Consider the following 15,010-nt stretch of genomic DNA (forward strand, 5'->3'; position numbering starts at 1 on the left):
CCCCAACAATACTAGTAATTGTGTCATTGTTGCACCAATCTTAAAGGCTTCCTGTAATGTGTACAGGATGTGACTGGTGGAAACAGTTTACCAGAATGTATTTTTAATGCTTTATGCTGGCTACATTTAGCATCCTTTGTGCTACAATGACAGATGAAGCTGTGAAAAAAGTGTTAACTTTTTAAAAATATGGGATGTTGTATGTTTGTTGAGGGATAAATGTGTAGTCCATGTAAACCTGCTTGAACCTTGATTCTTGTTTCATAACATGCACAGGTTCTTTAAAGAAAGTCTTTTTTTTTTGGTTGTCTTACTCTTGTTTTAGAGGTTCATCTTGCTGGACAACCCCAGAAAACTGTACTCTGTCATCCAGCAAGACCTGCCAGCATCCAATGGGATCATTCACATCATAGACCAGCCCATCACACCCACCGACTCCTCCCCTCGTGATGAACAGGTAAGTAAATACACAAATGATGTAAAACTCCCTGAAAACACCAAAAAAAGAAACAGAAAAAAGCTTAAACAACAGCTGAGTGAAAAACATTAAAACACTGCAGTTATTTTTTTCCTTTACAGTACAGCACAATATGAAACTTAATGTCTTCTTCTTCTTGTGTTAAGTTTGCTGATTTGACAGTTGGAGAGATTCTGACTAAGGACGACAAGTACAACCGCTTCCTGTCTTTGGTTGATGTAAGTATTTGTGTGACTATGCACCCTCACGTTTGTCTCCTTCCTTTATTTGACCGCATGCTGAAATTGTTTTACTACAATAAAACAAATAACACTTACAATTTAAACATTTTAAACCACTTAAATGTATCATACAAACTGGATTTGCTGGGAGTTTATTCACAATTGTGCCACATTTAATGCCAAATCGTTTTATTTTATGCCTGTTGTGGGGATAAGTTCTAATTTCTTTGGATTTCTGGGTGGAAATATTAACAGAGTGAGCATGTATACACATGGTCTGCAAGTTTTTGATGTGTTTCTTTGAGCTGTTTATGTATTTAAAGTAAACATCTGCCATACTACCCTAAAGTAAATACTAGTGAGCTGCACTCTCAGAGTGCTTTTGTTTCTTTTTTCACTGTGTGAATTTTTTTCTTTTCCTTCCTCTCTGCCCTTAATTCCCTTTTAAGGGTTTTTAATGACATTCGTTTAACTCTGGACTCTGGCAGCCCTGCTGCACTCTTGTTGTTGGACAGCAGCCTTTGACACGGCTGATACCATGATATCCTGCTATCAAGGCTGAAATCACATGCTGGCCTAAAAGAGTCTGCCCTCCAGTGGTTTTGGTTTATCTTTCTGGAAGGACTTTTTATGACAACATAAATAGCCCCTCTTAATTATAGTGTACCTCAAGGCTCTCTTTTGGGTCCTGCCTTGTTTGCACTGTATATGTTGCCACTGGGGTCTATTTTCTCACGCTACAATCTTTCATTTCACTGTTTTGCTGATGACTTGCAGATCTATCTGCCTTTAAAAGCAGGGTCAGACTGACTTCAGCTATTATTACGCTGTCTTGATGACTCTAAATAGTGGATGTCTTTAAAAAATTTTAATTAAACGAAAACAAAACATACATTGTCATTTTTGGTAACTTCATTAATAATCACACTGAGCCTTCAGACCTGTGGCAGGTCACAGGCTTTGGAATAGTCTTCCTCTTAATATTAGATATGCACAAACATCTCCAAAAGTTGATTCTGTTCACCTGGACGTAGCGTTTTCAGTGGGAGATACGTTTTGTCACTCTTCCAAGTGACTTCTTCAGTCTCAGCTGACTGTAGAAAGACCATCTCTGAATCGAGGAGGGGGCCTAAGGGTACATCTTAAAATGCTGTGATTGCAGCCATTCCACAACTCTCTGTGAATTGTACTCATGGCCATTGATCAGTGGGCTTTGATCAATGGTTGTTGATCAATGGTCATTAGAATTTGCTTAATTATGATGAAGAAACTGACCTCCCAGCCCATTGTTCCTTCAGTGGGCTGGGAGGTCATTATGCAAATGTACTGTTTATAAGATTGGAGAAACCTGCAGTCAGCTGAGACTGAAGAAGTCACTCGGATGAGTGACGAAACGTTTCTCCCACAAAATGCTACGTCCAGATGAACAGAATCAACTTTTAGAGATTTACTTACCTGGATGAATGAGTCTGCATCAAGATCTGCACAAACACTTGAACATTTTAAACCGCTACTGAAGACACAATTTTATGGTCTGGCATTAAACACACTTTGACCTAAACATTTTGGTTTTAACACCCTTAGTTGTTATTGTTGTTTGAGTTGTTTTTATGATGTATTTCATCTGCTTATTTGTTTTTTCTATATTTTACTGCATCATTGTTTTTGCATTTTATTTATTTTAGTGGCATTTTACATTGTTAAGCACTTTGTGCAGCATGGACTGTTTGGAGATGTGCTTTATAAATAAAGCTGACCTTGACCTTGACTTTGATTGCTTCCACCTGTTGTAAACGGTATTTCTCATTAGTAGTCAGTTTTCTGTTTATATAGTCCTGTGTTTCATTTACTTGGAGAGGGTCCTTTTGCTTTTGTTTTAGATGATCTCTTTATGGTTTTTTTGTTCATTTCAGGTTGTTCTTTTTGTTTACATTAGGTCCTCCACACCACAGTTATGACACTTCTTTTCCTCATTCTTTAAAAAAAACACCAAGGTCACAGAAAGATTAGTAGTGGAAGTCCTTATGACACTGTTTATAAGAGGTTTAATTTCATTTAAACCCAATTTACAGTGCAGCCTAATACCACCAGCTTCATTCTTTTTTAACTTCTACTCCAGCAGCTCTGGCTTAACTCATAGCATCACATTTGATGTAAATGTCAACTTCCCTCAAGCTTTCCTCATTTTGTGGAAGATATTTTTTAATTTCATGAGGTGTCAGATATCATTGTGTAAGTGAGTGATAGGTCTTTTATTACAGAGCCATGCTGTAACTACCTGCAGAATCTGGTCTGGCATTCCTGCTGAAGAATGCATGACCTCGCTAAAAAGGATTCTGTGAAGTCCCCAGATTGTATTTTTTTTATTGCACTTTGGCGATTCCTTAATTTAAAGGCGCATTTAAGTAAAAAAAAAAAGATCATTTCATCATTTGACATGTTGTCCGTGCGCTCCTTAAATGTGTGGATTAAATTATTTTCAAATTTGTTATGTTTACACAGCTTCCCCACTTTAAGAAACGCAATTTTAAAATAACACATCAATTTTTTTATGTGTAGCATATCTAACACTGGCTATTGAGCAGTGCACTACAATTTATATTATGTAATGTATTCTACACAGACTATAAACTGATGAGAATTCAGATCATTTAGTTAGACATTTTCAGCTTCAGACTTTTGGGCTGTATGATGCACATACATATTCTATAACATAAGCATATTGAACCACTGTAATAAGGTTTTTGTTTCAAATCAGCCCACCTCTTAGTTTGAATCTCCAAGCATCTATTTTTGTATTTCCATAAAATGATGGTAAATGCCTGTAAAAACAACTTGTTTTGTTTGTGTGAAATCAAGGGTTTTCCCCCCAAAACATTTATATAACAATTTAAATGAAACTTCTCTGACTTGAACTCAGGGAGGCATGGCTTTGCAAGTGTTTAATTCTGTATTCTGTCTGGCACTGAGGCTTAAAGGAAATCTGTGCTAAATCCTCATTTGTTAATCAGATATGTGTTTTTCTGCAGAACTGTGGGGCGCCGCCACCGTTGCGGGGGCCAGGACCCCTCACTGTGTTCGTCCCCACCAACCAGGCTGTGGACCGAGCCCGAGATGGCAGCATCCTGTACATGCTGAATGATGTAAGACCTCAGGGAGTCACTTCTTATGACACTTTTCATCTCTTTATGATTAGTGCAGATAACACATGCTGAGTTTTTTTAATTATCAACAAATCAAATAAGAAGACCAAAGACTTTGTGACTCTGTCCCAAACTTAATGCTTACTGATAATATTCATCTTGAAGTAACCCAGATATGTTCAGTTTTGTTATTTTCTAAAGCACATTTGGTTCCTTCCATATTAGAGATTGTGCTTTTAATATATATTTTTTTCCAGGCCAAATATAAACTTCAGGAACTCCTCAGACACCACGTGTTTTCCCAGGCTGCGGTGAGCTCTTACCCTAACTCCCCAATCCTTCTGTCAGAGTCATTTATTTCACTTTCACTTGTTGCTTTTTCCTTTCTTTTTTCCTTTTACCCATTGGCGAACACAGATGAAAAAAGACTTAGCTCCACACTTTTATTCTTAGCTTTGCATTGCTCACGGTTCAAAATAGTCCTTATTTATCTTGTTCTGGGCCTTGGTGCCACCAAGAAACATGCATTTTTTTATTGGCCACCAGGCAGTGACACTTTCAGGTCACATCAGTAAAAACATGAAGCTAATTTTGCAAATTATATTTATTATTAGAGTCAGAAAGGAGGATTATCCAGGATAATCTCACTGATTGACAATGTGTCAGTCAAGCCAGTGTGGTGTAATTGACCAGTATTTCTGGAGCAGTAACACTTAAATGTCTGTTAAATTAGTTGCACACATCGTTAATGACTACGTCCCTCCATTCATACTGTCTGTTTGTAACAAAGACTCATTTCCTTAAATATATGGAAGCATAGGCCCTGTTAGCTCTCCCCCAGCAGATTGTCCGAGCAGCTGAGAAAACAGGCAGCAATTTTTCACACCAGCTTGTTAATCAACCAAAGACTTAGTTTTAATTAATTTGAAAGCCTGATTCTCAGCCTTGTACAACCTAACTGGAAAACTCAAAAACCTGTTTTATTTGATATCATCTATCATCCTGGGCCTTATTAGAGTTTCTGTCTGATTTCTGAGAGTGTTTATCTGACTCAGTTCTCAGCTCAGATAAAATAATTATTGGGGGTGATTTTATCATCCATGTAGATACTAAAAATGACAGCCTCAACATGGCATTTAATCTATTATTAGACTCAAATGGGTTCTTCCAAAACCCACCTACCACTTTCTACACACTCTAGACTATCACTGTAGCCAGATAACACACACCAATTAGTTAAACTTTTAATTTCTCAAAGACATAAAGACCTTGATGACCTAAATATTTCTGCTTCTAAATCAGATAAAAGTGAGGTTATTGTATACAGTGTTACGGCCCTAGCAGGGCCTCCTCCTGAAGGCGCCTGTGTGGACGTGTCCCACTACCTCTTCTGCCTGAGGTGCCACCTTTCCCTTTTGTGCAGCTGACTCTCGTCAGTAATTAAGGAGATTTAAGCCCAGGGAAAGGTGAGCTCTGGGCGAGAGTGCCATTAGTGTGGTTACAGCTGGTGAGCTGAGTGGTTTGCGGTGTTTGCAGCTAGTGAGCTGTGTTTTTGTGGTTTTCAGCTAGTGGGCTGCATGTCCGTGTTTGCAGCCGGTGAGCCGCACTCTTTGACTTACTTTGTACTTTATTGACTAACGTTTGAGTTTTGTTTGTTTCTTTAAATGGTGATAGCGGCTTGACCGTCTCTTTTAGTTAGTTTTAATAGAAACTTTAATAAAACTCTTTGATTTAACCATTTTGCCTCTATCTCCTTTTCCTGACCCGGACACTTTTTGTTACCCCCCCCCCCCAATCGCCTGGACCCTTTTAGGGGAACGTAACAACAGTCCAAAAAATTGTAGAAATCCGGTAGCCTATCTAGCCAGATGCTTACTCTGGATGGCATTACCATTATCTGTGAGGTATCTTGGAGTTGTTTTTGACCAAGATATTTTCCTGAATGCAAACAAATATATAGGACTACTTTCTCCCTTTTGTGCAATATCTCCAAAATTAGAAACATCATGTCTCAGAGTGATGCTGAAAAGCTAGCTTATGCCTTTATTGCTTCTAGGCTGGACTACTGTCATTTGTTATTATTGGGATGTCCTAAAAATTCCCAGAAAAACCTTCAGTTGATTCAAAATGCTGCAGCAAGAGTACTGACGGGGATTAGACAGAGAGAGAGCGTATTTCTCCTATATTGGCTTCTCTTCATTGGCTTCCTGTTAAATGTAGAATCAAATTCAAAATCCTGCTCCTCACATACAAGTTCTTGAATAATCAGGCTCCATCTTATCTTAATGACCTCGTAGTATCGTATCACCCCATTAGACCTCTTCACTCTCAGACTGCGGGCTTGTGATTCCCAGGGTATTTAAAAATAGAATAGGAGGCAGCTTTCAGGCCCCTCTTCTGTGGGACCAGCTTCCAGTTTGGATTCGGGTAACAGGTGGAAGAAGTGGCTTGGGTGAGGGAACTCTGAATAAGCGGTAGAAAATGGATGGGTGGATGTTCAATATGAGCGTCAACCACTGCAACAGAATAAGAATGAAAGGAAATAGAAAGGAAATAAAGAAAAGTCAGACATGTAACCTTTTAATTTTATCAGATGAGTTATTCAGATATTTTTTAATCACATTTCTGCTTCTAAAAGTGTAAACTCCTCACATTTATTGACCCATTCCTCAAGCACCGCAAGTTTAGCCACACTACTGATCAGGGCACTAAAAATATAAACGTCATTAGATATTCTTTGTTCACGGTTGAAAAATCACGGTTATGATTTTTTTCTGTCTCTAGCTGACAGTTGATGATCTGAGCACACTCTCTCGGATTCAGACGATGGCAAATCAGATGGTCAAAATCGCTGCATCTGAGGACGTAAGTATAGTTCATTGGTACTTAAAAATGCATGTCACAGTTTAATTTCTACCATATGTAGGACACACATTAGCAGATGACTTAAACACTAGCTGTCCTCTACTTCTCTGTCCTGCAGGGCGGGATCGTATTGGGTGAGAAGAGCATCCGTTTGATGAGCACCAACATCGTGGCATCCAATGGAATCATACATATGATTGACGGGCTGCTGTACCCGCCCTCCATCCTTCCCATCATGCCTCACCGCTGTGATGTTGTTGACAGCAAGATCACTGTGGTGAGAAAAGACACACACGCACGCACGCACGCACGCACGCACACACACACACACACACACAGTCTGAATCAGTTTAGTTCTGGGGGCGAGGGGTAATTAAAAAGGGTGTCAGTAGATTTTAAAGATGTTAGCACATGTGTTACAGCAACGCTTTCACTATCCATCAGTTTTTCTATATTGGTTCTTTCTTTCACACAGTGTAACTCCTAACCTTTTGCCTTGAGTCTGGTTGACAGTTTGCAGATGTAAATGAATATCAGAACTGAAATAGTTGGGGTCACTACTGCTGCATGTCATTGTTTTTTAAACTGCGATGAAGGAGAAACAACAATGGTCCTGACTTTGAAGAGCATTTTTGCCTGTTTTTTGGAGATGAAGCCATAATTGAAAAGATTCTCTCAATGACATTTTTGTCTGTTTATAATACTTTACATTAAATTTTTAATGGCAGGTCATCTCCTGTAGAAATGGAAATATCATAGAGCTGGGCGATATGACCTCAAACCAAAATCACAATTAACATTTGACCTTAATTTTGGTTAAAGAATAATCATGATTACACACTTGAATAAAGGAAGGCACACACATATACAATGAGGGAAAAAGTTATTCGATCCTCTGCTGAATTTATAAGTTTGATCAAGTTCAAAGAAATGAACAGTCTCAGGCTGGAGAGAGACAGTATATCAGCCAAAAGACATACAAAATACATAAAATAAAACCTATAAATAGATTTTTGTGTCACTTACTGGAGTAAGTATTTGATCCCCAAACAAAACATGACTTAGTGCTTGGTGGAGAAACCTTTGCAGTAAGACGTTTATTGTAGTTAATCACCAGGTTTGCACACCTCTCAGGAGAGTTTTTTATTATGTTGATTACAGTTTCTAAATGTGGGCTTTTATTCATTTCCTATTAATTTCCCAGCTCTAATCATAGCCTTTCTTTCAGCAGGTTTGCCGTTTTCAGTAGAGCAGGATTAACTCTTTTAGTGCATGTTTATGTGTTTGAATCAATGGATTAAAAAAAACAACAGGCAACAACAAAAAATCCAATCATGACACGTATTACCACCTCCCTCAAAAATTAAAGTTTAATTTTTGTGTGTTTTCAGGGTCCTTGTGTTCACTGCAGTTACCTCTCTGCGACCCAGTGTCCAGAAGGCAGCACCGAGCTGGTAAAATGCATTCTGTTCTCTTCTACTTTATATATTGTTATTACTCTACATCAAAGATAACCCTAGCTTTCAGGGGTCTGAAAAGTAAAGCGGATATCTATCTGCCTTAAACCTGCATTCTTCCTAATCTACTGCAGGGGGTGACTCATGCAGGGGTGACTCCTCTTGTTAAAAGAATGAAGTCTGGTTGTATAAAGTCTAAGGTGGTGGTTCTCAGTCTTTTTGTGGTGTGTCTCACATCCTGTAGTCATTGGTTATTTAATCATCTACAGTGAAAAGTGTCATATTGACACCTCTTGTTCATCATATCTGGCTTGATGTGTCAAAAACAGTGACGCTTTACACTACATTCAGTCATTCACCCATTCACACACACATTCACACACTGGCAATGGCAAGCTACTTTGTAGCCACAGCTGCTCTGGGGCGCACTGACAGAGCGAGGCTGCCAGCGCTAGCGGGCCCTCTGACCACCACCAGTAGGCAAACATGGGGTTAGTATCTTGCCCAAGGATATTTGGCATGTAGCCAGGAGGCAGCCTGGGATCGAACCACTGACCTTCTGAGTAGTGGCTGACCTGCTCTGCCACCTGAGCTACAGCCACTTTAAGTATGACTCAAGTGCTATTAAACAGAGCAAGGGATTTTTAACGCAGCTTTTTCCAAACATCCTAGTTTTATTTTAGATGCTTACATTATTTTACTTCACACAAGGAAAAAATTATTTCACAAAAACTACCAGGTTGAAAGTTATTACCCCCCTCCAATGCTAGTAGTCAGTTTTTGCTCAATAACAGTCTGCAGTTGCTGGTTTCATTCTTCTTTGGTGAATCGCTCAAGCTCCTCTTGATTTGATGGTCTTCTGGCATAGAGCTTCAGTTACCCCCCACAGATTTCAGTGGATTCAAGTCAAGGCTTTAACCCTTTAAAGCCTATCGTTTTGCGTAACTATGTTTAAATCCCTGTAGAACCGGAACCACGTAAGCTAGCGCAATAATCTTTATTTTTGCATATGAAACCGGAGTTGTACTTACATCTTATGCCATCAGCTTGTCCACACATAGCTTTGCAAAAGCTGCATAAAAAGCGCTTGCAGGAACAAAAACATAATATTCCAGAAATATACTTTGCCGATCTGATCAGCTGTTCATAACACTTCCCACATTGAAATCGATGTCAGCGCGAACGATGGCATGTCCGCCATTACCTGCCCGAAACCGAAAGTGACGTCATTTTCGCGGAAAATATAGTTTTTTACTTGTAGCCCTTAGAAGCATGTTTGACTTTATGCTTTTCTGAATAGTTTCTGTGATGCTTAGAACTCAAATTGCACTGCCGAAAATAGTTTATTTTGATGCACATGCTGTTTTCTTTGCAAATTTGCATCATAAGATTGTTTTTTGTTTTTTCTGCAGTATATAAAAATTGCTGTATCTCAAAAATAAAACTATGAAGACACTCAAAATAAATTTCCTGTTGTTGTAAACTATTTTTTGCAACTTTTTTGTATTTAAAGTTTTGAGTGATAAACCTCTTAAATTTCTCCAAGTAGAAATATATGTATAGAAAACCAAAAATGATTTTCAATTTTTTTGTAGTTTATTGCACTTTTTTTCAATTTATGTTGTTACTATGGACTTAATGCATGCATATTATTAAAATTTGGGCTATAACAGTTGTATTGATGTATAGTAACTTGAAATGCTCCCTAAAATGGCACTACAGCATGTAAAAATATAAAGTAAGCTCTAGCGGCCTTGGTTCTATGGTAGGTCTTAAAGGGTTAATGCTTGTCAATAACATTCACTGTGGTCATCTGGAGGTAAGCGACGATCCAGACCCAGTTTTGCTCGTGACTGCTTGAGATTTCACATATCCTTCTTTCTTCATGGTTTCTTCCACCTTGACAAGATTCCCAGTTCAAGACACTCTGAAGTGTCCCCCCAGCATAACACTCCCACCACTGTGTTTCACTGTGGGGATGGTGTTCTTTGTTTTGTACGCCTGTTCCTTCTTTCTCCAAACATAAGCAGCATCTCTGTGGCCAAAGAGTCCTAATTTTATCTCATCTGATCAAAGGACGCACTTTCAGCATGTATGCTTTTTCTCTAGGTTGTCCTTAGCATACTTCAGGCTGGTTTGAAGGTGTCTTTCCTGCAGGAGTGGAGTTTTTCTTAGTCTGCAACTTCACAGTCCATTCCTGTGCAGGGTCCAAGTGATCATCTTTTTTGAGACTACACTTCCTGACTTGACTAAGTCATTAATTTGTGTCTTGGCAGTTGTTTTGAATGTTAGGTTTATATTGTTGGATTGTCATTTATGCTTAGAAATGTATATATGCTTAGAGTTATATAATCAATTGCATATTGATAGGATGTCTGATCCTTAGCAATCTGCTAAGACTCTGTGTGCCTTCCAGAGTGTTCTGGCATACACACACATCCTAAGGTCACGAGAGAGGTCGTACCTTCTCTAACTGATTTATGGTATAGGAGGACACCTACTCTGTATCTGTTTTAGTATAAGAGCCTTTGTTTAGGTGGACTGCTGGACTCCTGGCACCAGCAGGTCTGGGGAGTCTTCAAAGGGTCACATTTTGTGCACACACACACACACACACACACACACACACACACACACACACACACACACACACACACACACACACACACACGTATACCTACACATACACACAGGCAGTACTCTTTGTTCACATGCATGCCTATGTAAGACGTCATATGTTAATGAATCTATACATATTCATGTAACTATGGCATTATTTTTGTGCCACTATTCTGAGCGCACGTAAAAAAACTTTGAGCACACGTAAAAAAAACGTGCAGGTGCAAGTGTTGCATTTTGAGGAGAAATTTATTTTGAGCGAAGAAAAGCTACATTTAAGTGAACAAAATTCATTGCTGCTGTAACAGCAGTCTGCCGAGGAAGGAGCGGCTAGCAGGTCCTGCGGGCATGTGGTGTGGAGGTTAGCCGGATAACTCGAAGCCAGTCAGTTAAATTAAACAACAGACCTTTATTCCTTGTCAGCAACATAAGACCATACAAGCCAGGTCTCCACGGCTCTACACTGTCCGTACATACATGTGCAGGGATTGGTAGTCGCTGCCGCCAGGCCGTTGCAATGGTGAGGTCTGTCTTGAGAGCAGAACACGAGCAGCATGTAATGGCTGCCACGCTATACTCACACACCCCCTAGGAGACTCCCCCCCTAGTGGTGCTATAAAACAATAAGGGTTGTTACATCGCGTGCAAAAAATGGAGTTTGAAATATCACTCTTTCTGGGTCACAAAATAAACTTTTAAGATATTTTCATGCGAGAATGGTGCTGTGTAAACTTCTAATATCTGCTCGATTCATCAAGACATCACATATTTGCATAAGTGCTCTAACGTTTTCGGAGATGCCTGTTACCCACCAGCTGACCGGGTGGTCACTCGGGTTAAACATAATATATAAGGCTGAACTGACACCACCAGGTATTATAGGAAAAACCATAAAGCCTTTGAACTAAAACAAACGCTGTTGTGACAGTGATGTACACTGTCTTGTTGGTATATATGCATGATTTGTATCACCTTAATGTTTCCCTCTCACCACATAACCAAACCGATATCATGACCAGCAGCTTTTACAGCTGTGGCTCCAGCAAACATCAGCTGATACTAGAAAGTAATATTAAATAAATTATAACAACAGCTTATCAAGCTTGAACATGCTGCTGTTGTTTAGCGCAACATCCGCTGGTTTCCTCTTTCTGGCGCAAAGTGGGCGATAAACAAACAAGGGAGACGATCAACTGATCATTGATCAGTTTCATGATTGAAGTAGAAATGGGAGAGGGAGGGAGAGAGAGAATGAGAGAAGAAGAGGCAGCTGTGCAGCAACGTAAAGACAGAATAACTCCAGCTTTGTGTCTTTTTTTCATTCTAGCTGAAGTACGGGATGAATCGCGTTCCTTTTCCCCTCAATACGGATGTATTGTAATTGGTCCAGCCCAGAGTTGATCATGACCAATTGGCTAATCCACCACCTTTCATTGTTTATACCATTACAAAAACAAACAAACAAACATAAAAGTGAAAAATCATCATTGCCCCACGGGGCAAATACCTGGTACGCCCAATGGCCAGTCCAGCTACGCGGTCAGCTGGTGGGTAACGGGCATCTCCGAAAACATTAGAGCACTTATGCAAATATGTGATGTCTTGATGAATCGAGCAGATATTAGAAGTTTACACAGCACCATTCTCGCATGAAAATATCTTAAAAATTTATTTTGTAACCCAGAAAGAGTAATATTTCAAACTCCGCCACTCTGTGTTGGGGCTCAAGAGTTGGGAGTTCGCCTACAATAGGCCTGTGCTACACAGGCCTATTGTAGCACAGGCCTATTGCCTATTGCCTATTGCCTATTATGTGGCAGTCTTTGAATTTGTTTAAGATTTATTATTGCAGTTCTTGACACTTGGAAAAATCTTTTGCATGATGCTTTCTAGATGAGAATCCTCAGTTTTAACTGGATTTTAAAAGCTTTGAGCACCACAAAGTTATAGCACAGCAGGGGCTTGTAAAAGAGCACTGGAGAAAACTTTGACAAAAACTTTAAAATTTCATATTGGGATTAATAATTTTATCCTCCGCAATAATTACTTTGTCTGGTTGCTTTTCTGCCTTGCAGTTTGCAGAGCTTATTGATTCGCTCTTCTGCTTTTGTGTTCACCTGATTCTGCCTAAAAAAATCAACCTGGTTTCAAGTGTTTGAAGTTCACAGAAACCATCAGTCGTGCCATGATTTGATGTTGAGAAACCCCTCTTTTCTTAGTTCTGATGCCATGCTTTTCACAGGGACACAATTTCGAATGCTCTGGGAATCTTTCCCAGCATCACTTTGGTCATTTTGCCAGCCAGTGCGGGTTTTTTTTATGTGAACTAGTAGCAAAAAATCTATGCTTCTGTCTATTCAGGGTAGTCATCTGAGCGACTGCGAGTACGTCACATCTCCTCTCAGGCCATCGCTCAGCAAAGGCTGCGCCAAATACTGCAACACCACCAAACAGGTGAAAGAGGAACTGGTGCTTTATTTTTAACTTGATGCAGCTGAGTTATTATAGGCAATCATTTTTACATTTGCTTTTGTTTTATGTAATTTGTGATTTTTGTTTTGTCCGATCAGTTTAATTCTGCTTAGTTTCCTGTGTTTTATTAGTTTTTCATTTTAATTATGTGTGATATTTATCAGGATGTTCACAGTTGCTGAGCTGGATTGTCGTCTTTTGTCACTTCCAATTCCCCAGTGGTGGATTAGTCCTTATTGAAACATATATTTAATACATTTGAAAACATTTATTGGTTTTGTTCTGTTGTGTGTGTGTGTGTGTGTGTGTGTGTGTGTTTCACAGGTAGCAAAGTGTTGTAAAGGTTTCTATGGTCCGGACTGTAAGCCCTGCATCGGAGGATTTCAGCATCCATGCTACGACAAAGGAACTGTAAGGAGGAACATTCAGGCAGCCTCGTCCCTCGGCTGATGTGTTTTAATTTTTAATTTTTTGCTTTGATTGCACACAGTGCTCTGATGGTATCCATGGTAATGGCTCATGTAGCTGTCAGGCAGGCTGGACGGGTATTGCCTGCCACATCTGCTCAGATCCAAACAAACATGGTGTGAACTGTGATGAAGGTAACGCCTCCTCTTAGCTGACAGCTTTTCACTATGTTCAATGAAATGTCCATTTCCAATTTGATGTATTTACATACAGAAATTATGTTTTTTAAATTTCGTTTGAGTTTTTTCTTTTAAGTTCAGTTTTGGTTCTGTTGGTTTTCAGAACGACTTTGCTTGTTTCATTTTGAGTTTATTGTTTATTTAATGTTTATTTTTTTCTGTAGTTCTTGTAAGTTTCTATATTGATTCTGGGTTTTTACCCCTCAGCCGTAAAAGGCTTATGGGGCATTATTGTCACCCTGCTGGGCGGGTGGATAGCATGGTCATGCACGTTTGGGAATGTGAGTTATTGTAAATGCTGTAAGTCGAGAACAAGGCAATGTAGGATTTTGAAATTTATACTGTAGGTCTGTCTACTAAAAATCTCAGATGTGTTCAAATTGCAGTGACCTCGAGTTCATGGGACCTTGAGGTCAAATTTTCTGAAAATCTTGTGATTCTCAATGAGGCAATGAAGGATTGTAAAATTTATACCATAGGTGTGTCTAATAGGAGGCTGAGGGATAACACTGGCAGCAGCCATTATTTTTATTTCCTAAAATCAGCATGAATTATGTATTATCCTGAGAATAAAATGGCCTTTGGTATTCTGAATTTTTTTATTGGTATTCAGAAAAGGTACTGCAATATCTTTCTTTTCTGAATACTAAGGGTCATTGAGTTGCAGACATGGCATCCTGTCTCAATAAATAAATTAAGCCTCCTGATGCTTGTTGAGTTGATAAATTTGAAGAAAGTAACAAAAGAACGAAGTATGAGCTCTACACAAGAGTGACTGAGCTCCTCAGCCTGTATATAAGCCCACAGACACCCTATGAAGGAAGCTCATTTCCTCTGCTTCTATCCTCAGTCCTATTCTTTTGGTGAGGTTAGGAATGTAGAACAACCAGTAAACTGGCCTTCATGCTGAGCCCTTTGTTCACCACAGCAGACCAGTACAAGGTCCACATCACTGCACCAATCCTGACATGAATGGCCTTCTTAGAATTTTATTGTCGATCCATCCAACAGTGGTTGAGGCCCTTTACCCAGAACCACATAAATCACACTAATTTATGGACCTGCTAGAAGAAATGAGGCCAAAAATATGATTAATCTTTGGAAATCA

General features: G+C 39.3%; 1 protein-coding gene across 4 annotated transcripts in view; it reads left to right on the plus strand.

The window, feature by feature from the left end:
- stab1 (stabilin 1) overlaps nt 1-15,010 on the plus strand; it is a 191,478-nt gene that overhangs the window by 24,781 nt on the left and 151,687 nt on the right. For all 4 annotated transcript variants that reach the window (XM_026167240.2, XM_080301180.1, XM_080301182.1 and 1 more), the window contains 10 exons: nt 326-457; nt 625-696; nt 3,729-3,842; nt 4,100-4,153; nt 6,627-6,707; nt 6,826-6,984; nt 8,099-8,161; nt 13,145-13,237; nt 13,580-13,666; nt 13,746-13,857. In XM_026167240.2, coding sequence (XP_026023025.2) covers nt 326-457; nt 625-696; nt 3,729-3,842; nt 4,100-4,153; nt 6,627-6,707; nt 6,826-6,984; nt 8,099-8,161; nt 13,145-13,237; nt 13,580-13,666; nt 13,746-13,857 — 967 coding nt within the window. The remainder of the gene's footprint in view (nt 1-325; nt 458-624; nt 697-3,728; nt 3,843-4,099; nt 4,154-6,626; nt 6,708-6,825; nt 6,985-8,098; nt 8,162-13,144; nt 13,238-13,579; nt 13,667-13,745; nt 13,858-15,010) is intronic.

The sequence above is a fragment of the Astatotilapia calliptera genome, chromosome 5 (assembly GCF_964374335.1).
Source record: "Astatotilapia calliptera chromosome 5, fAstCal68.1, whole genome shotgun sequence".
Taxonomy (NCBI): Eukaryota; Metazoa; Chordata; class Actinopteri; order Cichliformes; family Cichlidae; genus Astatotilapia; species Astatotilapia calliptera.